This window comes from Meles meles, chromosome 13, assembly GCF_922984935.1.
Source record: "Meles meles chromosome 13, mMelMel3.1 paternal haplotype, whole genome shotgun sequence".
NCBI classification, from domain to species: domain Eukaryota; kingdom Metazoa; phylum Chordata; class Mammalia; order Carnivora; family Mustelidae; genus Meles; species Meles meles.
The window spans coordinates 32,271,390-32,296,994 of NC_060078.1; the positions used below are offsets into that span (position 1 = coordinate 32,271,390).

The window sequence follows — 25,605 nt, forward strand, 5'->3', positions numbered from 1 at the left end:
GGAGCTGCAGGAATGAGGAGGCTGGGAGCCCCTTGCCTGGGGCTGGATGCATTCTGGAGGTACCATGGGGGAGGAAGGAGCCAAGACCCATAGAGCACAGTGTAAGCCAAAGGGTGTAGCCATAGGAAGGAGAGCCCAGATGCAGTCCCTGTGCCACAGCCAGGGACGGGAAGTGAAGTCCAGGCAGGGTCTGCGAAGACCAGGGCAGGGGAGGCTCTGAAAGGCACATGTCTCTGCTTTTCTCCCTCACTGGGCTCCATTACCATCACTGCAGCTGGGCTTTCTCGGCCCACCCGTGGCTTCTCCGCCGCCCTGTAAATGTTGGCTTCTGTGTGGTGCTGGGCTTGTCACGGTGCCCACTCCAGTCCTAACCAGATAGCAAGAACCTTCTTTTTCGGGTTCTGCAGAAAATGGATTGAACAGGCTGATTGGCCTATTTATGTCACGTGGTTACACCTGGACCAATCAGATGTGCCCTAGGTCTGAAGGCACTGGGTACAAACTTGGCTGCCTAGATCCATTCCCTTAAGCAGAACTGTGGGTTTATAAAGAGCATCTTTACTTGGGGAAAGTGTGGGCAGGGAGGCAGTGGTTAGCTTCTCTGGGTGGCGTGAATAAAGTGCTATATTTGTTGTCGTGGCTCTGTCATTCACCACCTGAGAGACCGAGAGCCAGGCGCAGCCCTCACTTGTACCATCAGTAATCCGGGGAGACAGGACTGGATAATCCCCAAGGCTCCTTTCTGCTCCTACACTCAACACATCCCCGAGTTGTGCAGGATCAGGCCTGGCCCCCATGATCAGGAGCTGCCTCCAGGAGCCCCTCCCACGCCTTCCTCAGACCCCTGCCCTCCACTCCGGGGCCCTCAAGTCCCCCTGGGGAGGGTCTCCCCAAGTTCTCCTACCTCGAACCAGTCTGCAGCAGCCATGAACTCATCAACAGAGATGGTCTCTTTCTGAATTTTAAAATGCCCATTGGTCTACGTTCATGATAAAGAGATTGATTGGCTGTTTTTAATACCCCCCTTTAAATAGAGCTCATCTCACGCTGCTTGTGATGGTATTTTATTACCATAATAATAATTGCAACGACCATTTATTGAGTATTTCTCAATATTGCCTTGCCTGGCTCAGCGAGAAGCTTTTTTTTCCCTCCACACTTTGTCTTGCGTAATTCTTTCTCACAACCCTGGGGGTAGGTACTGTGAACTGTTCCATTTTTACATTTTCCTTTGCACAGGGAAACTGAGGCCGAAAGAGTCAGTTCAGCAGCATATGCTTGAGGTCTCCAGCCAGTATGTGGAAAGGCTCGGAGTCACACTTAGGAAGTTGCTCTGAGCCACCAAGTTTTACTGCCTGCTGTATACTCCGAAGCCCAGCTGCACCTGGCCCCATGGGGAAATCTGCTTGTGGGAAAGGTGTAGACCTTTAAAGGGGCACATCTGCACATTTGCATGAAGCAGCAACTGGGTGCTCGGAGAGGCCCCCCAAGTGTAGGTGCTGATGAATGCCGCCCCCCCATATCCCTGATAGAGCATATCCCTGATAGGCGCCCAGAACCTGAAATGCAGGAAGTCAGCATTCTTTTCTCTCCAATGGCTTGTCCCTTCTAAGTATACGAATGGCTCTCTGCCAGGCCCGTTTAAAACCTTTTCTAAGTTATGCAGAAATTAAATGGGTTTTCACTGCAGGGCATGAAACATAATCTAAGAAGGTCAGACACCGGACCGTTCCTTCTTTTCCCCCTTTTCCCCTGTCTTCTCGAATCTTGCTTTTAAATCGTCTGGTCAGTTGCCCGGAGAGCCTTTGCCCCGGACCATGAGGTATGCTTGGGTGAAATGTCCCCTCCTCCCCGAGGCAGGGGGCCGGTGAGCTGACATTCTCACGGGAGCCATCCCTCTCCTCTGGGCACTGGCTACTTGTGGGGTGTGCTCTGACATGCTGTCGAGCTCCCCTACCCCCAGGGGCTGGCTGCTATGAAATCGGGACATGTCCTTCCCTCTTATGGCAGACACCCCAGGTCCCGTTGGAATGTTTTGTTCTGGGATGCGGGTTTGACTCCCATGTGCACGCGGGTGATGCGTATATAGGATCTAGAGAGGGCAGGAGGAAGTGGGAGAACCGTAGTTTAGCCAAGAGACTTGTGGAGATTTCCTCAAGACCCATGCCGTCATGGTGGCTCGTTGGGGCTGGGGGCTGGCTCCCCTGAGCACGGCACCAGGGGAGCTTAGACTTTAGGGCTGTGCACCTGGTGGCTCAAGGGTGTGTATCTGCAAAGTTCCTGCACCCATCAAATCCCCCAGGAAACAGTTCATCTCAGTTCCAACAAAGGCATTTCAGTGAAAAGACTGTGACAGAGGGCAGGCAGGGCCGGGAGCACTAAGGGACGTTGAGGTACCTGGGATCAGAAGCAGCCCCTAGGAGGGAAGGGGAGGGGAGAGTGGGGCTTAGGGAGCCCACTGAAGGCTGCGGCCAAGGAGGAGGGGCTGCTGGCTTGGAACTGGAAGGAGTAGAAAAGTAATACCCAAACTCTCCTCCCGCCTCTTTCCCAAACTCTGAGCTCGTACCAGCATGTTCCCCAGCAGCAGCCAGCCTGCAAGGAGCCTGGGGCTGGATGTGGTCCACTGAGGTCTCCCTGGGGTGGGGAGGAGGAGACAGAGCAGGGTACTCAGTGCATCTTGGGGGGGAGTGCAGACAGGGAATGCCCAGCACAGGACCATCATTAATATTCATAGTGCTTCTTGACACCTGCCTGCCCTCCCCTCAAAGGCATTCTTAACTGCAGTCCTCTGGAAGGCACAAGATGACAACATCTGACTGCCCATTTCTAAGCACTTATTATATGCAGGGAAATTTGTACTCGGGAGCTCATGTTCTCTTCTCTTCATGCCATGACCCTATGGCATATTATTAACTTCAGTGGACAGAGCGGGCATTAAGGATCAGAGAGATTAAGTAACCCAAAGACACACAGCAAGGCTAGGGTTCCCATAGAGTCAGTCGATCCCTGAAATCCTGGCACTTGTCTCTCTGCCCCCTTGCACACTTGATTCTCTTCTGGAGGGAGGGAGGGAGAGCATCTGTTTTCCAAGCCACCGAGCTGAGGAGGGAAGGCCTAGCAAAGGAAAAGGAGGTTCAGAAGCCCCGAGGTATGAGGCAGCCTGCTGGGTTTGAGAAGTACAACTAGCTCTATCTACCAGAAAATATTAAACCGATACGAAGAGAAGCTACCCATGATCTTAGCCAAAAGGCTAAGAAGGGATGCCTGCCAGGAAATACAGCGTGAAGGAAGAGACAGGGCTAGACCATGAGGGCCTGTGTTCTATGCAAGGGGCACTGGGGAGTCATGGATGGTGTGGAGGGGAGAGGCCTCCCTGTCTACCTCCTTTCCTCTGTGCTGGCGGGAGGACACGTTCGGAGCCTGTCCCTTAGCCTGGCACTTGCCTAGTGATGGGGGAGAGTCAGCACACTCAGAAACAGTGGCAGACCCACAGCCTGCTTCTCCTGAGGCTCTTTCCAGCCCAACTGGGAGTTTTATAAAGAACACCCTTGCCTCAGGCAGATGGTCCCAGGGAAGGGCCGCCAGCATGCCCCAGTGACAGAAGCTACTCAAACTGATGACGCAGGGCCCAAGTCCTGGCCAGCAGCACGGGGAGGAGGCAGCAGTGTGGCTGTCATCCTTGAAAGGAGCCCTGCAGGTCTCGGAAGGGACCCAGTCATCATCCCAGTGGGAATAAACACAAGGCCAGGAATATCGGCTGTGCCGCCAGCAACCTAACGGGCTAGTCCCACACTCCTGGCTGGGAAGTCCCACCCCAGGGGGCAGTTGAGCTCAGCATCATACAGAAGAGGCAGGGAAAGAACTGCCATCAGTATTTTAGAGAAGCGTCAGATCACTGGCTTAGAATTAGTCAGCCCTGAATTCCAGGCCCTCTTCTACCACTGCCTAGCTGTGTGACTTGGGCAAGTGACTTAACCTCTCTGAGCCATTGCTCCCTTTTCAAAGGACAGTCAACAGAGCAGGGATTGTACCCTTTTGTCTCTGCAAAGAGCCTCATTCAATTGTCTGTCTCCAGGTGTGCCCAGAGCCCACTAAATGATGAATAAAATTCCCTCGCCCAATATTCCGCAGGCGTGGCTGCTGTGCCAGGCACTGTGGTGGACGCCGCGGTGATGAGAGCCAGCCGTCAGGCTAGAAGTGAGCAAGCGCTGAGCGCTCTCAGAGCCACTCGTTTGTGTCTTCAGAAAGGATGTGGCTGAACACCTGCCATGTGCCAGGCACTGTGTCAGGCGAGGCAGCCAGAGCCCCGTGGCTTCCGTGAGGCACACGTGCTGTGAGGGAAGACAGGCCCTGACCAAGGCATTACAGAAGACAGGCGAATGATGAAAATCCCCTGGGGCGGTGGGAACCTTAGTATAAACAGTGGTTGCAGGGAGTGGGGGCATGGTAGGGGCTGACCTGCCTTAGGAGTCTGGAAAGTCCCATGAGGAAGTTACATTTCACCAGAGACCCCCAAGTCAGAAAAGGGCAGGAGTCTATAGACAGTGTGTAGCAGAGGGAATCATGGTAGACTCCCAGGAGGTGGTACCTTTCTAGTGGGTCTTGTGGACCTTTCGTGGCAGGCGGCCGTGGCCCGGGGATGGCATGTGGATGCCCTACCCCAGGAAATCCGGGTAACTTCTGTGGGGCCCAGCAAAGCCTCAGGGTCCCCTACCTCCTGCCTGTGGCACACACTTCTCAGCTCCCCACCCGTGAAACCTCCCAACATGCAGACTCCCAGGTGCCCCCCAGAGCAGCCCTGGGCCTGAGGCTTGGGCAGCAAGGGGCATTCAACAGAGGAAGCGACACCACCAAGAATCAGGGATTTGGGGACCAAAAGGCCCTCATCCAGAACGCCAGGATGAGCAGATCATCTTTAGAACTTGTGCTGTTATAGCCGCTGGGAGGCCATCAAAAAAGGGGGAAAAAAATAGATACTGCATTTTAAATTCCTCTGAACCCTCTTAGAATAAAAATGACAAAGCTGCGGGTCTGGTTGGCTGGAGGGACGTGGTTAATGGGCTTTGGGGGAATAGTCACCAACGAAGGCAGCTGTTCCAGGCACCACTCACCCTTTTGTTTGCTTTGCTTCACCCCCAGAACACGCCGGTGGGGACACCCATCTTCATTGTGAATGCCACGGACCCTGACCTGGGGGCAGGAGGCAGCGTCCTCTACTCCTTCCAGCCCCCCTCCCCGTTCTTCACCATCGACAGCGCCCGCGGCATCGTCACGGTGGTCCGGGAGCTGGACTACGAGACCACGCAGGCCTACCAACTCACCGTCAATGCCACGGTGAGTCCCGCCCCGGAAGTCTGCCTCCTCCCACCCTGGGAGAGAGCAACATGACATCAGCATCCTTCCCGGCTGGTCAAGCCTCCGTAACAGGGACGCTGGTGAGAGTCACCATAAGAACAGGAAGAGTGCTGTGCCAAGCACTCGAATGGATCCTCTCTGTTAAACTCCACAGCAACCCTATCTCTTATGTAATATGAAGTTACCCATTTTACAGATGAGGAAACTGAGGCCTGGGAACAATTCAGGTCATTGCCACAGTGACCTAGCCACTGCAATCTAGAGCCGGCACTGGGAACCCCGCAGGACACCCATGGTGCCCCCTTGTTCTCTGGAACTTCAGACCCAACGGTGTTCGGACACCACCCTACACGTAGGCGCCAGAGGGTCCGGGCCTCCTGGCCACTGCTCCCAAGTGGTAACGCTTACACAGGAGGGCTCTCCCATGTGCGCCAAGCACTGTGCTGGGTCCTGGGATTTCCAGGATTAGTCAGCCAGGAGAGAGAGGAATAATTGTCCCATTTTATGGCTGACACTGTTGAGACTCACAAGCCAATGAGTAGTGGGGAACAAGAACGCAAACCCAGTTTGTCTGACACCAGTCCAGTGCCCGTGGCCAGGAGTTTCTGAGTTTCCAGATCCTCACAACTGCTTGGCCTCTGTGCCCTGCTGTTTGTGAGGGCCTGGGGGACAGGCAGGCCACACTCCGAGTAGGTTTCCAGCCCTGCACTCCTCTCCTGCAGGGTGAGAGCTGGCCTCTTGTCCCTTTGATTTATGTTTACAAAGCTCTGGCTGAGAGTGAAACAAGTTGTTGGAGTCCCTCTTGACCTGTCGGGACCCATTTGCCTGACACCCAGCAACTCCCTCCAGCCCCTTGTCACTGCAGTGGGGACTGCCAACGGCTCTGGGGGCTCCTCTTGCAAGTCACAGAACCCAGATCCTGGGGCAAGACCCATGGACTAGGCCAAGGGTCCTCCGGTTTGAAAGTTGGGGTTCCCCCAGGCTTGGGCAAGGTATAGAGAGTTCCCAGGAGCCAGGAAGTATATGCTTTTCCTGGGAAGGCCACTGTGGGGGCCATTCACATTCTTTTCTTCTCCCCTGGTTAAGTGTAGCTTGTCCGGAAGGTCACACGTCCTGCTCTTAGTAAACCAGATTTCTGGGATCAAGGAGGTGTGCAAAACTGGTCCCCGCTCTCTGCACGTACCTGTGCCCTTGCACTCCGCCTCACGCCCACACACAGCCGTGGTGCCTCTCCAGCTGCTCTCCATTTGCACACGCAGGGTCCCAGGAACACACAGATGCTTGCTTGCTCTCTTTCTTGCTATGCATCTGTCCCTGTGGAGTAATTTCCATCTTCCCTGAAAATGGCTTTGGGCGGGCGGGGAAGAGACCAGAGCCAGGGGCAGGCAAGAATCTGGGTGGCCGGACCTGTCAAGAGGCCCGGGCTCCAGCTGAGATGGTGAATACAGTTAAATTGCTGTTAATGTTGCTGGCGAGCAGGCCTGCAAGCAGCTGAACAGGAGGGGCCCTTCACCTGAAGCTCCGTCCCCCTCAGGCCTGGTGCTGTGCCCTTGGCTGCGGGACATTTCGCCAAGGAGGTTCTCCTGCCAGGCATCAGGGCATCATGGGGAGCAGTGTAGGTGGCAGGTGGGGAAACAGGGAGACTTCCCTAGGAGTGGCTGCTGAGAGCTGCAGGCCCACAGAGTCACAGCTGGAAACCTGGCAAGGTGGGGTCACCTTGCCAGGTGTGTCCCCTGCCATTCCCTGTCCCCTGCCCCAGAGTCTCAGGTAGGCTGGATGGAGGGATCTGTGGCAGGAGGACGGCTATGGCCCCAAGACGGTGGGATGGGGAGGACAGCTGCCAGGCTGGACAAAGCTTTCTACATGCAAAGCCCAGTAATGACAAATGAGAACCACTGGCCTCCCTGCTCTAAAGGTCCCTGACAGTGAGCTCTCACACCAGGGGCAGTCCCCAAAACTGGGCTATGGATTCCATTGTCTTGGAGCCCAAGAAGCTGTCTCCCCAGTGGACCCTCGGCGCAGCTCCTCCTGTGTCCAGACTCTCCTCCACCCTGCTGCTCCCACTCCTCATCCCCGAAGTCCCTTGTCCTCTCCGTGGCCTGCCCCTGAGGACTCTTAAGACAACCTGCTTTCCCTTCCCAAAGGCTCTGCTGCACTTCGGTATCTGGAAGGCAGGAGGAAGCTCTAGGCTTGCTGTGATGGGGAAATGCTTGGCATCAGTCTGGTCACCCCAGACCAAGGGAGACCTAATCAGAGCGCAGTCACTCCTCAAATCCCAGATCAGAGAATCTGCAGGCCCAAGGGTCCTTAGAGGTCCTTGCCTTGAGCCCCTTCATCTCACAGAGAAGGAAATTGAGACCCCAAGAGGGAAGAAAATCTACTCAAAGCGACACAGCAAGTCAGGGCCCGGGCTGATGTTAGGGCCCCAGATCAGAGCAGTTAGGACAGGTTTTTACCGCAGAAGGATCTGAGTTGAGTTCTGGCTACATACTTACCAGCCGTGTGACTCTGGGCAAGTTACCTCTGTGAGTCTCCTATCTAGATATCCTCTCTGAGCCTCTGTTAATGTACCTGAATAATGGGCACATGGTACGTACAGAAGCCAACAAGGGGTAGCCCCATGCCTGTGCGTAGTCTGCACTCAGCAACGAGTCTCTTCCTGGGGGCTATCATCATTCAATAGCAGAGGGCTGTTTCAACAGTTCTTCGTGGTGGGCTGTGTATGTTAGGGCTATCGAAGCTGGGTTTCTGGTTTCCTTTCTCCACGAGCTTTCCTAAGACTACATTTCCAACTGACTAGGAGGGTCTAAACATTGACTACTTGGCCACAGGGGGATGGCCCGAATGACCTCTCGGGATTTCTTTCTGGAGTCCCCCAAATGTCACAGGCCCTGGAGCTCCCCCTGCTGGTTCTGCCAGAAAAGTTGCTTGACCAGTAAACCCTGTGGGGGTGGCGGGGCGGGGGTTGGGGGGTCGCTGATGGGGGGGTGCAGGTCTCAGAGTGGCCCCCTCTGCCATCAGAGGGTCTTTCTTCTGAGGAACGCCCATGTTGGTCATTCCCTTGCTGTCCCAGGATGAGAGGTGGCAGGAAGTAGGCATGGCGAGGGTCACTGGCCCTCTGCCTGAACCAAGAGAAGTTGCTAAGGACAGCACCGTCTTGTTTCCCCAGGCCAGTCATCCTACCCATGACATGTCCGGGATGATCAGGCCTAGGCTGGGCTGGGGGCAGGAGCTCTGGCTCTACCCTAGCCCTGCTTTGTGACTTTGGACAAGCCACCTTCTGCTGGGCACGGGGGCCCCTGTTTATGTTTTCCTGCACAGGTCAGAGGTCACTGTGGGTTCTCTGAGTACTCAGACTTCTGTGTACTAGTGTGCTTCTCATGGGAGTAGAGGAGCACTTGCATCCATGGGCACATGTGTTTGTACTCATGGGTGTCACGTGTGTTCAGATGTGTGTGTGTATATACGCGTGTGTGCCTGTCAATAATGGCACCACCTAAGGTTGTATATTCTTTGTCCTCTAAGGATCAAGACAAGACCAGGCCTCTGTCCACCCTGGCCAACTTGGCCATCATCATCACAGATGTCCAGGACATGGACCCCGTCTTCATCAACCTGCCTTACAGCACTAACATCTATGAGCATTCTCCTCCGGTAAGACGCTCTCTGGCCCTCGTGGGACTTCCCTCTGAGCTTCTATTAGGGACGGGGGCCCTGTTTGGCCGGACAGGCTCTTCCTTGGCATTTCTTACTCCCCTCAATCCCTGTGCATGTCCATGTTGGGTGTCTTAGCCCAGTGAAAGCCCGAGGCCCTCTTCATACTTTACCACCATGCCCCATGTCCTCACCCTCTCCCTTCATCCCCAGAGGGCTCCAAGAGGCAAAAACACAAAGACTTACTAGTGTAAACTAAGGGGAGCAGTTCAGAGAGATTGCTGTGGGGTGACAGGGATGCCTGTGGAACCAGCCTGGTCTGGAGAGCAGATGTGGACTCGGCTCAGCCACATTCCCCACGGGTCGGTCTGCCTCTCTCAGCCCAGGAGCGCTGCCCAAGATGGCGGCCGTTTGTCCTCCACTCCCTGGTCCCCTCAGACTTGGCCCTTCTGTGAGAGCACACAGCTCCAGCTGCCCCTCTAACAGCTCCGTCTCTGGATTTCTCCAGGCCCACGCTTCCCAAAGAGGCATCTGATTGGTTGGGATCCTGATTTTGTGCCAGGTCACAAGGTCACAGATCTCCAGTTAGGCTATAAATTGGCTGCGCTTGGGCCCTGTGTCTGCCTCTGGTCCAATCAGCTGTGACTGGGGGTCTCTGGGGACCAAACGTGTTGCTGCTCCCTTGGCAGGGGCCGGGGGTGTGCAGCTGGGCTCACCCAGCCCTTGCCTCAGAGCCATCCATGCTTCTGTGCAAACTAGAATAAAGCACGTACACGGGGCTGCTAAATTAAGAAAAGCTGGCTCCTCTGGACATGCAGTTTGGGGGGCCGCTCTTGGTGGGGGGAAGCACCCTCCCTTTTGAGAGAACTCAGTATGCTTAGATGCACAACACTGAGAGGCAAGTAGGGCACCCAGCTGAACATGCGGGCGTTAGGGGCCCACCTGCACATCTGCACGGGCTCGCAGAATCAGTATGAGTGAGACACAGGCTTCCTTTGGCCAGGGTGCAGAACGCATAGGCCACCACAGGCCAGAGAAGGCCGACCTCCAGTTTGGAGACTATGGTCCATCCTGAGCATGGCATCCTCAAAGCACTCTGCTTCGGTCCCCGGGGGTGTGGGGCCGGGTGTGGGCTAGAGGAGCTAACAAGCAGGATGCTCTTTGGTCTCCCGTTGCAGGGCTCTGAAGCTGCATTTCCAGTGGAGGGGGACATCTCGATGCCCCCCACCCTAACCTGCTTTTTCTTAGTGGTTGGTGGACAGTAGGACCTCTAGCTTTTGAGACTAAAGTCTATCTCCTTCCAAAATCTCTTTGCTGCGCCCCTATCTTCTCAGCCCAGGCAGGCCTTCCCTGCCCTTTCAGAGGAGTTGGGCCCTGCCAACGGCCTGGGCCCCTGGACATCCCTTTCTTAGTTCTCAGCATCCTTGGACAGCTTGCTCGGCCTCTGTTTCCCTGCTGGACCAGAAGCATAGTTCAGCAGGAGTGGGGTCTGCTGTGGGCATAGCACATCAGGGGTGCTAAGGGTGTGTGTGTGGAATGAATGAATGAACAAATGAATGAATGAACGATCAAACGAACAGTGCCCTGGTCAGACCAGGCCTCTCACCATCCTACCATCTTCATCACCCCTATGCCTGCTCCTGTCACCAGTCCAAAATCCACCCATCTGTTGGTTCCCAACTTGCTGGTCGCCCTTCTTAGAATTTCTCCCCCTGGCTTCATCCTGACTGGCCCACGGACATAGCCAGCCATTGCTTTCCCCTTGGCTCTGGCAGAGCGGACTCTCCCTGGGTTGCGTAATTTACTACTGAATTATTGTTGCACTTGAATGCTCCCAGTGTGCGAGGGGGTCATTTTGGAACTCCTGGTAATCAAGGTGCCTGAGTCTCTGGGACCCAGTCTCCCAGGATGTCGGGCCTAGGGCTGAGTGCAGAGAAGGTGCTCAAAGCTAACTTGTTGATTGAAGTGAGGACATTCTGGTGGCCACGTAGCCAGAGAAACTCAGAGCAGGTCCCTGAACTCGCTTTGGCCAAATCCCACACACTGAGGACCACTGCCTCATTGGGAAACGGGCTGGTAATGTCTGCCACGGGGCCTCCATTGCCTGTGGGTTGTAAGGAATGGAGATCCGCATGCCCCGTTAGAGACCCCAGCAAGCCATGCTTGTCCCTTGGGTGCTGTGAGGCCACTACAGCCAATGCCTCGGGAGCTCCCGGGGGCAGGTCTGAGCCCCACCACTTGGGTCATGCAGGGTCTCAGGGGAGCCAGACAAGGAGGTAAGTGGGAGGTTTCAGACTCCCCCAAGGTGCCCACAGAATCATCTCCCATGCACACAGCTCTGCTTCTCCTCCCTGTTCCCGCACTTGAAAGGAGGCTCCCATCTCCGTGTCTCCAGCACAGCTTTTTCCGCTGCAGGCCAGTTCCCTTATGCCCACCCCAAGCCTGATTTTTCCAGGCTTCTAATCGGTTTCCATGCCTTGATCCGGGCCCTGCATGTCGCTTTACAGTGTGGAACCCTGACTTAACTCGGTACTTCCCAGGCCAGCCAGGGCCGAGGAGCCCTGCGTGGCCTGTTCAGCCTCCTCGCCCTCAAGGACCCAGGCATCCCCACTCCCAGCCTGGCCGCTGCTGGCCTGGGGCCTCAGGTTGGCCCCTGGCCCACTCTGCCTCGCCCCGCCTCTTTATCTGCGGCTGCCAGCATGTATGCCTCTCTCTATCAGTGTATCAGGCCCGCATGCCTCATCTAAAGTGTATATATTACCTAATAAAATCCTTCTTATTTGGGATTATTGCATCAAATTTTCATTTCCTCACTCGAGCAGCGGCATGTCGGCCTGCCCGTCAGTGAAGGACCGGTAGAAGGTGAAAAGAGCGGATAAACTGCACAAATTACTGCCAGCTGATGCCTATCAGCCCTTTGACTGGAATTGACTGGAATTAAGGACTGAGAAATAGGATTTTCTGCCTCAGAATCTGCTGTGGCAGCTCTTGTCGGAAGTCCCCTCCCCCCACAGGCGCCTCCCACTCCCGAAGCCAACTGCTGTCCACCTTTCAAGTCCTTAATCCTGTCACGGAAATGGGGAAGGCGGTTCCAGAGAGAGTGGTGGGCTGGGATCCCTGAGGCCCAGGACCCCGTGGGTTATAGCTCCAGCTCCTCTCCTGGGCTTCCCCCCTGCTCGCCCCCCGACCCTGCTCTGGAAAAGGCCAGCCTCAGAGGGGAGACACAAACTCCTTCTACTGGACTTCCCCACCAGCACCCAAACCTCAGAGGCTGGAGCCACCTTGCACCCCTCACTCACCCTTGTCTTTGACATACCTCCTGGGCAGCGCAGTGGAATCCCCCAGACCCACCCCAACACAGACCTCCACTCCCCCCAGTCCCCCTCGCCCCTCCCACTCACCACGCCTTAGGACTTGAAGCGGGTTCTGGAATCCTCTGAGCCTGTTTCCTCCCGCACTGCCCAGTGTTGGGGCTTGTGAGGACCTATGCTAGGTGCCCAGCACAATGCTTGGCACACAGTAGGTGCTTAACCAGTGCTCGCTCTCCCCCTGGCTGTTAGCGGTTTCTCTCTCTCCAATACCCACAAAGACACCTTAACTCCAGGGTACAGATTATGAATCCGGGGTGCTCAGGAGTCCGAATGCGCTGAAATTGGCACAGCACCCATGGGCATTGTCAGAGAAAGCCTTCATCAGACGTTCACAGCGGTCCCAGTGTACAGTGACAGTGACTTTTATAGCATTTGCTGTGTACAGGGTGTGGCCTTGAGGAGTGGGGGCTGTTACACCCATTTTATAGATGGGGAAAACAAGGCTGTGAGTGATCAAGTTACTCACTCAGAGGATTTGAGCCCAGATGGTCTGGCAATGGAGACAAACCCCCAACCCCCTCACCATACTGCTCTTCCCACCACAAGGAGACAGGACCCTGGGGGCCTATGCACCTTTAGCCTCTTGGAGGGGGGCCTCATTTCCTTACAACGTGGGTTCCTGGGACGGGAGGAGCCCGGTGGTAGGGTGGACCCTTCTCTGAGCCTCCTGGGCCTGCCCACCTGCTCTCCCAGCCACATGCCAGTGCGTACCCCAACCCCCGCCCTGTCTGGAGAGCCATCAGTAAGGGGCCTGGCTCTGGGCCGGGCAGGGGCCATGCTTCTCCAGTCCCTCGTCTTTGGAAATAAGTTTCAGTATATTGAAAATATAATTACTAAGACTCTGAAACAAGAGCCATGGGATCCCAAGAGCCCCCATTCCTCCCTGCTAATTCCTTCTTATAACATTTCCAGTCTTTGCGGCTGCACTTGTATTAAAAGCTCAGGGTTTTATTAAAAATGGATTTATTTACCCAAAAAGAGATGAAGCCCCAAACTTTGTCAGGAGCCTAGTGGCTCTCAGTTCCCAGAAGCTCGGGTGGGGCCCTTCCTGGGGAGAGCCAGCCTCCCTGTCCTCTGGTCCTCGATTGCCCGCTGGCCCCTTCTGAGCCCCACCTGCCCACAAGCCTCCAGGCAGTCCAAGGTGGGGGTGCCCATGGCAAGATGCCCCCGGGGCTCTGAGGCCTAGGGTGCTTTGGCCACCAGTTCTCATCTTTCCAAAGGTAACCACCGCCCCCCCCCCCCAGACTTCCTGCATTGTACCTGTCCTTGTCCTTGTGCTTGTCCTTGTCTGTAGGCCCAGCTCAGCCCAGCCACTCCTGGGTTGCATGCCTGGGTCCATGCAGCTGATCTGGGAGGTTTACCACTTAGTGAGTTTCTGGAAAGGTGCTCTACAGGCTCTAGACCCGGTTAACCTGGCAGGCTAGTACCTGCTCTCAGAGGACCAGGGGCTGCCTGTGGACCCTCAAAATGGGACACTTTTAGGGCCCAGGCCAGATGGGCTCTAAAAGAGGGAGTTGTCCCCGTGTCCAGAAAGCTTGTCCTAACCCCTGAGCCTCGCACCAGAGTCCCACACTGTTGGGACCTCCTCCTGGGGACAAACCGAGGCCTCTCCTACATGAGGAGTGTCCCCTGGAGGGGCATACCCCCCCAAAAAAGAGCCCTCTGTGGGGAGACGTTGGGGGAAGCTGTTAGTGCAGACCTTGCAATGACCGTCCACAGATGCCTGGGTCTGGGGCCACGAGCAGGGGAAGGATCTGTCATCAGATCTGAAAGCCGGGGAAAACAAAGGTTAACAGGGTTTCTGTGCTCTTGTTCTGTTTTGTGTTAAATCACTTTACTACTTGGAGGAGCCATTACTACACAGAAGCCCAAGGGTATGGTTGGAGATGTAAGTTGTCCCAAATCTGACATGAGCTAATGCTTGTGAAGTGCTTAGATTAGTGCCTGCCACATAGCAAGGATGGTCATAAATGACAGTTACTATTATTATAACAGAATCTAGGAGGGAGACGGCATCACCTGGCAGGCAAGAGTATTTTGGACCCAAAGTACCTGACTTTGAACCCTGGCTTCACCATTCCTTCCTTGCCATGAGATCTTGGCAAGCCACTTAACTCAAATTCCTCAGTTTCCTCATCTAGAAGATGGTACCTGTGAGGGTAGAATGAGTTAGCACATAGAAGGCATTTGCAGCAGCACTGGGCACAGAGTGGGTGCTCGGGAAAGAACAGGGACCTCAAAGCTGGTACCATCTGGTCTCTGGCACAGTTCAGGCCCTCAGAACCCGGTTGGGGAGGGCTCATTTAATGATGTCTTTCTCGGATTTCCTAACAGTCTATTCCCCCAAGGGCTGTAGACAGAGCTCCTGTCTCCCCAGGGAGAAGGGGCCCCCAAGAAGGAAGCCAGACCTGTCTTCTGCATGGCCCTGGCCTCAGGGCTGTGTCCATGTTTCTGCAGGAACCATTTCTCCTGGAACATTCTCACCTTCCCTCAGCCTGAGCCAGAGGTGTTCCAGATTGCTCTACACCTGGGCCTGGGAAAGGATGGAGCGACAGGTGCACAGGGGTGGCTCTGCTCTGAGGGTCCGGTGGGGGATGCCCCTTGTGTGTCTCGCCCCCAGAGCCCCACCCTACTGATAGGAGGACCTGTATGTCAGAAAACAAGACTCTGTCCTCAGGAGGAGGTGCACACTTCGGGGTGGACGGTGCAGCCTGCAGACCTCACCCTATAGCTGATGGACAGCAAATCAAGGCCACAAGAGATCATCATTAGACATGTGAATGCCAAGGTTATATTTCCCCAGGGGGAGGGACTGGGCTGTCCTGCTGATTATCAGCTAGGGGAAACTGCAGCCCAAGCCAGAACTGCGGGCAGGCAGGTGAACAGGCTTGGCTGGCTGGAAATTGGTATGACAGGGCTGGAGAGTAAGGTGAAGGTCACAGTGGGCAAGGGGCGACCCAGCAGGTGGTGGCGGTGGCGGTGATGTGTGAATCCTCTTTCGTGCATCCACTTATTCAGTCAACCAACCAGTCCATCAGCTGGTATTTGAATGTGCCCATTCATCCTGGGATCCCTTCCTGGAGAGTTCTCGGCCTCCAGGTCCCTGCCTGGGCTGTATCTTTTGCCTTCTGTATCATTCCCTCTCACTGGCAAACTCCCACTCCTTCTTCATGACCCGTCCTCACTGTTGCTGTCCGGACAACCCTTTGCCAGGTCGTCCTCCAGGTGGACTTCTGCACTTCAGGGTTATTTCCACATCTGAGCTCCCCGATGTATATAGCAGTGTCTGTGAATCTGTCCTTGACCCCCCCCCCCACACACACAGGCTGTGTGCATCCTAAGAGCAGGGACTCCTGACTCCCTATCCTGGTAGTCCCACATCCTGGCCCCTTCTCCCCTTAGTGCTGCAGAGAGGAGGAACAGGGTATGGGACAGGGTCGTGTGATGCAAGAGCTGCTGGTTGCCGTGCTGGATAGGGCATGGGACATTGGGCCATGGTGGCCTCGAGGGTCATCCCTGGGGGTACTCACTTTCAGGATTTATGATACATTCCTTAGTAGAGTGATTGATACATGATGATCTCCTTTACTCAAGTCCTAGTAAAAACAAGCTCCCAGGGTTTTTGCTCTTATTCTTATTAAGGTAGGGCAAACTGAAACCAGAAAGGTAGAGCAACCTTCCTGAGGTCACACAGCAATTTAATGGGCGGTTGAGATAGAGACCATATCTCTTGTCCCCCCAGCTTGTTTTTCCCCTTTCCTGAGTAGTTACACCAGATGAGGGGAGATGGGAAGGGCAAGAGGGAGTGAGAGCATCAGCAAGATTGGGCCTCTCCAAGGGACTCCAAGGTGTTTGCTGAGGCCTCCCTGTTAGGTCCCCAAGTTGATGGGGACAGCTGAGACCCGAGCCCTCAGTAGCTACTTCCTAGGCTGGCCTTGTGGCAGGGACTCCATTACCTGGGGATGGTACCAAGACAGATACAATGAAGGATGGCCACCTAGGGGCTGAGCAGCCAAATCAGGTCCCTCCTCTCTCCTACCCAGGGCACAACTGTACGCGTTATCACTGCCATCGACCAGGATAAAGGACGTCCCCGGGGGATTGGCTACACCATCGTCTCAGGTAAGGCCTCGGTGCCCTGTTCCCCCTTCCCTCCCCCCCAATCCATAGGAATGTCAGGCTCTGCAGGGCTGAGCAGAGGTCTGGATGTATGGACAATAATGTGAGGGGACCCTCCCCCAGGGACAACCCTGGGCAGAGGGCCTGGGAAGGGGACTGAATGGATGAAGGAGGGAGGTGCCGGGGAGGAGGAGAGGAGCTGGGGACTGAGGTTCACATGTCGGAGGCCTCTTGGATGGTGTTGGGGGACAGGAGCCTGTGACTGCTGTTCAAGGTCCGAAGCATCCGAGTGCTTTGGGCTTCTGAGCCAGGGTCACTGGGAACCCCCATCTACTTCCTTCAGTGCTCTGGGTGTTTGTTTTGCTTTTCTGACTTGATGAAAAGGGGGCAGTTTGTGCATCATGTTAGGAGGAATGGACCTGTATTTTCATCCCATGCTCTTCACATTTCGGACCATTAAGAGTTCTTATCTCATCAGGAGTGTTGAAGGGGGGGGCACAGAGCCCCCTCCTCTCCTGCCCCATCTCTTGGTGAAGCAGAATAGTGACTGGCTACAGAGAAGGTTCCCGGTGATGGGAATCCTGACCCCATGTCCCTACCTAAAGGTGGACCAAGCAGCTCTGTTTGGCTGTCCCAGGCCTGGGTGGCTTTGGAGAGGGGGAGTTGGTGAGAGGCCTGTGAGGGGCTGCTCACTTACCCACACACTCTGGCTCTGTCCCTGTGCTCCCATCCCACCCCACCGGTGGCCTCCCGCCCTGCCCCCTAGTTGAGGAAGGGTCAGCCTTATGCCTCTGGGTAGGCCAGACTGGCGGCCAGGAGGATGGCAGGCCACGAGACTGCTGTCTACCCTGTTGCCTCTCCCGACCACACCCCCACAACAGGGAGTGGCATTTGGGGGACATTTTTTTCCCTAAAGCGCAAAAGACACCAAGGTGTAGTGATCAAGAACATAGAGGACAGAGTCTCATGAGCCTGTTGTCTAGGGTGGGTCTCTGTGCCTCAGTTTCTCATCTGTGAAATGGGAGCAATGAGAGTACGATCTCAGGTGATTAAAGGTCAGAGGACTTAATATACATAAAGAACCCAATTCATGGATGTAAGTTCCTTTATACATGTTAGTTGTTGTTATTATTATAATTGTTGGCGGCTAACAGTAACCCTTGGAAGCTGGGAGTTAGCTGGTGGGAGGAAAACCCTCCGTCTCCTTGGGGATGCAGGAAATCAGGGGTATTGTGGGCTCCCTGTGACCTGCTGCTGCCGGCATGACTACTATGGTGTCTGTAAGCCCAGGGTACCCCAGGCCCCAAAGCAAATACCAATCCGATTCATGTGGTCAGCAGCAGCCACATGGGTTCAGGCCTCTTCTTCCTCACTCCGTTTCTTCCGCATTCTGGTGCCCAGCACAGGATTTGGTGGAGGAAACCCCAATATGTACTTTGTGGAATGAAGGAAGGGAGGAGAAGAGTGTGATTCTAGCATCTTGGGTTTTCAAATTCCCAGTGTGCCCAAGAATCAGCTGGAGCTCCTACCAAGAATGTAGAGTCCTTGGTCCCCCTCCAGAGATTCTCATTCTGTGGAAGGGGTGTGGGACCCCACAATAGTCCTTTCTTACTGCACCCCAGATGCAGATGGTCCTAAGGCCAGGGCGTGAGGAAGGTAGTCCTGGAAAGGGAGGAAGCCATTCTGCAGGAAGGCAAGTTCCCTGGAAATTAGGGAGCCCTATCCTGCTGAGCAGAGGGGGAGGGAGGCCCATATTGGTGCTGGTTTACTTTACCTTCATGACTTTTTCAATTTGGGAAGCAAAGCATGTGCCTCCCAGAGAGAAAGGGCTTGCATTGGAGACCTAAGGGAACCCCAAGTGTGATAGATTTGAGGTGCCAGGATAAGGCAGCAGCATAAGGGGACCCCTGGCTGGGTGGGGATTGTCTTCTCATCTCATTGCTTGTGGGCTGCTTCCAGACATACCCCAGCCTGGATGAAGGTGGGGAGCAAGGAAACAGGAGGTAGCTATGGTCACAGCCAGACTGGAAATTCCCGCATGACACTGAGAGGCCATCTTCCAGGGCACTTGTCCATTCCAAGTTTCTGCTGGGTGCCAGGCCACCAGCCTCAGAAACCCAGGCCCTTTCCAGCCCTCAAAGATGACCCTAGCCATCTCTCCCTCCTCACCCCCTCCCCTGAGATCAGGAAGTGGGAAGTCAGAGCTGCTGAGCCTTTAGTGTCTGGGCTGGGCTCTGAAACTTGGAGTCTGGGGACATTTGTCTATGGCAGCGTACTATGAGACTTCCAGGGACATACTCTACCTGGCCAGATCCCCAGGTGTGAACAGCAGGATGAGAAGGGAGACCCAAGATGTGAAACTACAGGTAGGCGATGTGTGTGAAGGTGGGGGCAGGAGGCAGAAACTTCCAGAAGGCTTGCAGCACTTAGTATAGCTTTTTTAGGATTCCCACTGCCAGCAAAAATGTACTTTGAGGGCTTTTAGAAAGGACGACAAATGGGTTTCCTCTCATATGCCAACTGTGATCCATTGGTAATGGCTGCCTGAAGAAGACCATGAAGCCAGACAGGCTCAGTGCAGTATTCAATTGGTAGAGTCTGCTATGGGCGCAGAAATAGAGAGGGCAGGCAGCACCTGCAGCAAATATTTGCAGTCCTTACTAAGATAGCACTTTGTAGGGTGACCTTGATGGTTCTTTAACTCTCTCATGGGTTTGTCACCACACAACCCACAACCCCACCCAAATTCTTTTGAGGCAGCTTGAGGAAAGAGCAGTCATTCCTTTTTTCTTCCCTCCCCATCCTGAGTACCTGGCTCACCCAGATGCCCACCCACCTGTTCCTGCCTGCCCTTCTCCCTCACCCTGCACTGGCAAGGTCTCCCTGCAGTCCATTCTCAATGTGAGCCTAAATCAGGCAGACAGGCAGGAGGGTGAAGTCCCCAGGGGAGCAGGTAGACAGAAAAGTAGGATATGGCCTCATCTCTACCTCTCTCGACTGGTAGACACTGCAGCAAAGCATTTCATCTGCCAAGGATCTGGCCTCACACACCAGCCTTTCCAGTGCTGTTAAGTCTCAGCCCTTTCCTGGGAGGCTCGGCCACTGTCTCCTTGGCTTGAAGCAGGAAGAAGGAATGCCCACAAGGGCACCTTTATGCTGACTGGCCCAAACTGGCTCTGAGTACCCCATAGGAGCATGCTCCCGTCCTGGATGCTAGAGAACCATTTTCATTTGAAAGAAAGAATGTGTGTCTCAGGGGCTCCTGGAGCGAGGTGTGGGTCCTGATGGCCACTGTGGGTGACTGAGTCTCTGGGCACCTCCAGAGCTGGGGGAGGGGCAGCTCTATCTCCAGATGGGTGGACGCAGGTCTGAACCCATAGGTAACCCATGGCACATGGTTAACCTGCTTGGCTCCTGGAGGTCCCCATCCCCTCCGGGCTGTTTATCAGCCCTGCAGCTGGGGGGATTTATGTCTGCACACCAGCATTTCCACCATTACTAATGACCCCTCTGTTTTGCCAAGAACAAAGAGGCCTTCAGAAGTAAGTTATGGCTCCATTGCCATCAATTTGTTCTCAGCCCCTTGTGGCCAAACTGAGACTGAAGAATGACAAGGTTCTTTCCCACAGAGGACCTGGCACAGGCCCCATCTGCTTCCTCAGCCTGTGCCTGCCCTGCCACTCACCAAGGGCATCACTCCCTCCACGCCTGAACAATATGGGGATCCCACCCCCAAGGGCCAGCCCAGCCTAGGGTCAGGACAGGCACCTTCCTTTGCCACACGTAGACAGTCCTCCTTCAAGGAGCAGCTGTGCCCCACCCCACATAGAACACAGAACTTGGGGTCCCAACTTGTGGGTTCAAGACCCAGCTCTGCCACCTATAGCAATGTTTCAAAGAAAGGCATTTGACCCCTCTTCACCCCATAATCCTCATCCATGGTACGGGGTTAATAATCTCTATGGCAGATGAAATGGTGCCAGAGAGATTCTAAAGGGCCATTAAGTATTATTAATTGTCAAGGAAAGATCAGGCCCAAGGGTCCTGGGAACTTCTATTCATTGATTTCCTGCTTTATCCATTTAAGCAGAGTGGGAGAGGGCGGGCTCTGGGGCCGCTGTCCAGGGTGCTGACCACTAGCTCTGCTGGCCAGTGTAGTTGCCTGTGGCTACTGAGCACTTAACATGGGGCTAGTCTCTAAGATTACCCACAGGATTTTGAAGACTTAGTATGCAAAACAGATTATAAAGCATCTCATTAATAATGTCTTATACTGATGACATGTTAAAGTGGTATTTTAGACACACTGAGTTAAATACAACATATTATTAAAATTAATTCCATCTATTTTCTTAATGTGGCTCCTAGAGAATTTAAAAGACCACATGTGGCTCACATCTTATTTCTGTGGGCAACTCTGTTCCAGAGTTAGAGCACCTCGCCGGCTTGCTTCCACGGGCCAACTGTGTAATTTTTGAGCTGTTAGTTTTCCAATCTGTGAAATGGAGGGAAGCGTAGCCTGGGCCTCACAGGGAAGCTATGTGCATACAGTGAGCTAAGACCTATAAGCACATAGAAGAGCGCCTGATTTTACAGTAGGTGCTCAATAAACGTGGCCTATTGGCATCCACCCACAGTGGATGGTCTTCTCTGGGCCAAGAGCTGCCCTCAGAGGTGTCATCTCGGTCTCAGGAACCTGTAGTGTAGGTGGGGAGGCTGACTGAGACGCATCGGCTGTGTGGACATGGAGTGATGGCTCCCCGGAGGGCCCATTAGACTGTTCTCGCTACTTCTGTGCATGTTTGAAAACATCTGTAATAGTAAGTGAGAAAGAATCCGTGGGAGGGGCACCCCCCCACCCCCAGCCATCATGGGATGAGGACACTCACTGAGAAGAGATCACCTACGCCACCCACTGACTGATGAGCAGGAACTAGCCGGGAACTGTGGAGTGAGGGTGTTGCAGGCAGAGGGAACAGCATGTGCCAGGATCCCAGAGCAAAAGAGAATGCGTGTTTGTGGAACTGCAGTAATTCAGCATGGCTGAGTGCAGCGTCCAAGAGAGACCTTGGGGAGAGGGGTCGCTGAGGGACGCAGGGCCCCAACTGGACATCCTGGGGGAGAGCAGAGACAGCAAGGCCAAAGGAGAGTGAGGAGATCAAGGTGACAGGAGGTGGCTGTTGGGACAGGTGGCACAGGTTCAGCCCATGGCCTGAGATGGCTTTAGAACTCCCTTGAGCAGTGACTTTTTTATTTAACTCCCGACGACTGTGTGTTCCAGAGAGGAACCCTGTCTTCCTAAATGCCCTTGAGTGGGTGACCAAAAGTCTTGAAGGACCAGCCTTTAGTAGGGCCAGTCCTATCTTTCTCAGAGTTGTGAAAATAAAAATAAGTGAGTCTGCTCTCTAAGGTGAGTGGCATTTGGCAAGCACCCCACAGGTCACTGCATGGTAGGCCCTCAACAGATACTAGCCATTTCCCTACCCCCTTGTCGGCATCAGGATGCGATAGAGACAGGCATGTGGCATGCTGTCCAAAACCCACATCGCTAGCTGAGGCTACTCTCGCGTGCCAGCAAGCCGGGCTACCACGGTGGCCAGGAGCTGAGGTCTAAGGCTTCTCAGTCAGCCCCTAGGGCACTGAGGACTCTGTCCTGCCTTCACCTTCCTGCAAGCACCCAGACTTTTCATCGGTTCTCCATCCCCTGAGGTCAGGAGCCCATCTATAGGAGGTGAGGAGCTGCGGTTCTCAGCATGCAGGTCTGAAACCAGGAGCAGCAGCAGCACCTGGACGCCCATTGGGCATGTGAGTTCTCAGTCCTCACCCCAGAACTATTGACTCGGGCCTGGGGAAGGGGGTCCACGAAACTGTCTTGATGCTAGACCGATGAGCTCTGTCATTTGACTCTCTGTCCTGTGAGTGATGCTGAAGGGATTCCTTTCCCCAGCCAAAAGGACCTTTACCACCTGAGGAGTGAGGGTGTGGCCAACAGCCCATTCTAGCATTTTCTACCATGTCCTACACTACATCCTCTCTCCCTCAGCCTACACTCCACCGTCCAGGCTGTAGGAGCCCCATCTCTCCCACCACCCATGCTTTGCAGCCCACATCCCTTTCCCCATCTCAGCCCTGTCTGCCTGGGCCTTCTGCATCCCCCAGGGGGAGGGGAGGGGAAGCCCATTTATTGTGTGCCTGCCATGTGCCGGGCACTGTCTGGCCACATTTTCCTCTCACAGCAGTCTGTGAGGGAGACGTTATTACTCCATCCTGCACACAGTAAAGCAAGGCTCGGCGAGTACCTGAGCTGGCCAAGAATCACAGCTACTAAGTAGAAGGGCAGGGATTTGAACCCGAGTCTCTCAGGCTCCAGAATACATTTTTCATGACCGCAGTGGTTCTCAAAGTGTGGTCTCCAGACCAGCGGCATCAGCATCAACATCTAGTAATGGGAATTGTTAGAAACTCCTAATTTTGCATCCCACCCTAAACCTACAGAGCTGGAACCTCCAGGAGTGGGGCTCAGATGAGACTGCTGGTCTGGGGACCACACTTGGAGCAGCCCTGGTCAGGAAACGCCTGTGGAGTCAACAGCAGTGACTGCACCATAAAGAAGGGGAACATTTGTCATGAGGGGTGAAAAGTGTTTGCTCTGTTTATAAAGCACAGATATATACATGCACATATATCTGTGGTATTGGAATTTCATGGGCAGGAGGGGAGTTCAGAAAACATGTCTTAAATGGCTGGTAGTAGGGGTGACGCCAGGAAGGTTGAGAAACGCTGGCCTAGAAAGACGAATCGGCGATCAGTGTCAGGGCCGAAACCCCTCACCCCAGCCTGAAAGGCACTGGCCTCCCCACCGGACACCCTGGGGACCTGCCCGGCTGTGCTAGTGAAGGACAAAGCCCTCATTTGTCAGTCTTGCATGGATTTTACTTTAATATTAACAAGTGAGGCAATTCTTTGAAAATGCACTGAGTGATTTGAAGTGAAGGGTGCCTGTGTGTGAGTGCATGTGCGAATGTGCGTGTGTGTGCGTGTGCGTGTGCGTGTGTGTGTGTGTGTGTGTGTGTGTGTGGAGAGAGAATAATCAGAGACAGTCAGACTTGCACATATCCAGTAACCGAATCAGGCCCCTGGCCGTGGCCTGGTGGGGAGCAGTTATCACAGGAGACCATCGTTAGAAATGCATCCAAGCCCTTGTGATTGAGCCTTTTGGCATTTCCCTCCCCCACCCGGAGAAGTGAAGATTCGGGAAAATCAGGCTTATTTTAGATATCAGAATCGCATGCTACATCCCCCGGCCTGGAGTACCACAGCAGGGGCCTGGACGTGCCAGAAACTTCAGAGCTTCTGCTGGGCACAGGGGGAGCAGCCCACCTGGCTGGAGCCAAGAGGTGGCCACAGGGAGATCTGAGACAGGCAGGGGGTCATCTGGGAGAGGGCCTAGCGGCCAAAATCAGAGGGTTCTTGAGCAAGGCTGGTGGTGAGCAGGGGATCGTGAGAAGATTTATCTCATGGGGGTTCTAGATGATTGGAGCAGGGAGCACCAGGACAAGGTTGGCCTGCTCATAGGCTGTCACCCCAACTGGGACGGGTGGTTGTCGTGGAGATGTACAGGAAGGAAGGTAGCAGGCTCTGGTAACATACTGGAAACAACTAGTACACCATAAAGGGGAAGACATAGCCGCTTCTAACCCTTGTGTCTAGGCTTCTGGGGTCCTGGTGGTGGCCTAGGCAGAAAAGGGCATGTTCATAAGGAAAGTTGATCTGTTTACACCCACAATGCCTACCTTAGACATGAATCAGGACTCGTACCCCAATTACCAATCCCATACCAAGGCAATGGTCATCACTAAGTGATCCCAGCACACTTTCCCATTAGTCTGGACGGGCCGCCAAGCCTTAGCCAGCCTTCCAGAAGCCACTGGCAGTTTGTTGGCATTCTCTCTAGAGCAGGAACGACTGTGTTCAAGGTTTATTACTCCTGCAGCCTGTGGCTCTTCATTTGAAAATATCCAGGGACGGTGCCTCTGGTAGGTTTTTTATGTAATTATACAAATATACTCAGAAAAAATTTTTAAATGTATATTTTATTTTATATATAGCTATATATTACATATATGTTATATATGATATGTATATATATTTACATATATATATATGTATTATATATAATTATATATATAATATATATTATATATAATATATATTGCACCATATATATATATATATATATATACAATATCATATGTAATATATATAAATATACATATACAATATCATATGTAATATATATAAATATATACTTATATGTATATATGTGTTTAAAAAAAAGAAACAAGTACATTGGCATATTATTTATAGTTCTCCCCCCATCATACCTAAATGACAGTGATCTCTCACACCAACACTGCTTTTCTCCCACTGAACCTCAGGAAAGCCGGCCCTTCATTCTCCCCCTATCTTTCTCCCTCCTCTCTTCAGAGCTGTGCAACTTCCCAGCCCGTGTGCTCCTGCTCCCAACGCTGTCCTGCGCCCTGGCTTTGTGATAAGCCAGAGAAGTCTTTGTTCTTCCTCCCTCCTTTAAAGATGCCCTATACGCTCTTTGTCAACAGCAGTAGCTTGGCCATTGCTTCCTTCCCATGGAGAACGTTTGTTCTTTCCCGGCCACAGGGTCTGCCACCCTCCCTTCCCACCTCTCTTTCCCACACCCTCTTCATGGGTGGGAGCCTCTGTCCCTTGCTCGGGAAACTGTAGAGTCTCCTATATGTCCCATGTACTGCGGGAGCACCCCCTGCCCCCTGGAGAACTCCCCCTCAGGTCCAGCTAGAACCTGTCCTGCAACACGCTGGGTCCACCTCCTGAGCGGGCAGGGAGGCATCGCGACTCAGCTCAGGCAACCACTTCTCTCCAGGTATGCCTGGGGACTGGTAGACCATGGTGGCTGGAGGTTGCTCCCAGCCCTGGGGATAAATCTAGATCGTGGCTGGAGGTTGTTTGGCCGGAAGGTCCTAGTCTAGTTTCCCTATGTCAACAAACGTTTGTCTTTTTAACAAATTTGGCTCTTTCCCACTTTTTCCTCATCTCTCGGGCAACCACTTTG

At 53.9% G+C, this 25,605-nt stretch overlaps 1 protein-coding gene across 5 annotated transcripts in view; it reads left to right on the forward strand.

Annotated features, from left to right (window-relative positions):
- Window positions 1-25,605, forward strand: part of CDH23 (cadherin related 23) — a 395,682-nt gene that overhangs the window by 160,031 nt on the left and 210,046 nt on the right. For all 5 annotated transcript variants that reach the window (XM_046026731.1, XM_046026733.1, XM_046026732.1 and 2 more), the window contains exons 7-9: window positions 5,140-5,334; window positions 8,881-9,009; window positions 16,424-16,502. In XM_046026731.1, the coding sequence (XP_045882687.1) occupies window positions 5,140-5,334; window positions 8,881-9,009; window positions 16,424-16,502 (403 nt within the window). The remainder of the gene's footprint in view (window positions 1-5,139; window positions 5,335-8,880; window positions 9,010-16,423; window positions 16,503-25,605) is intronic.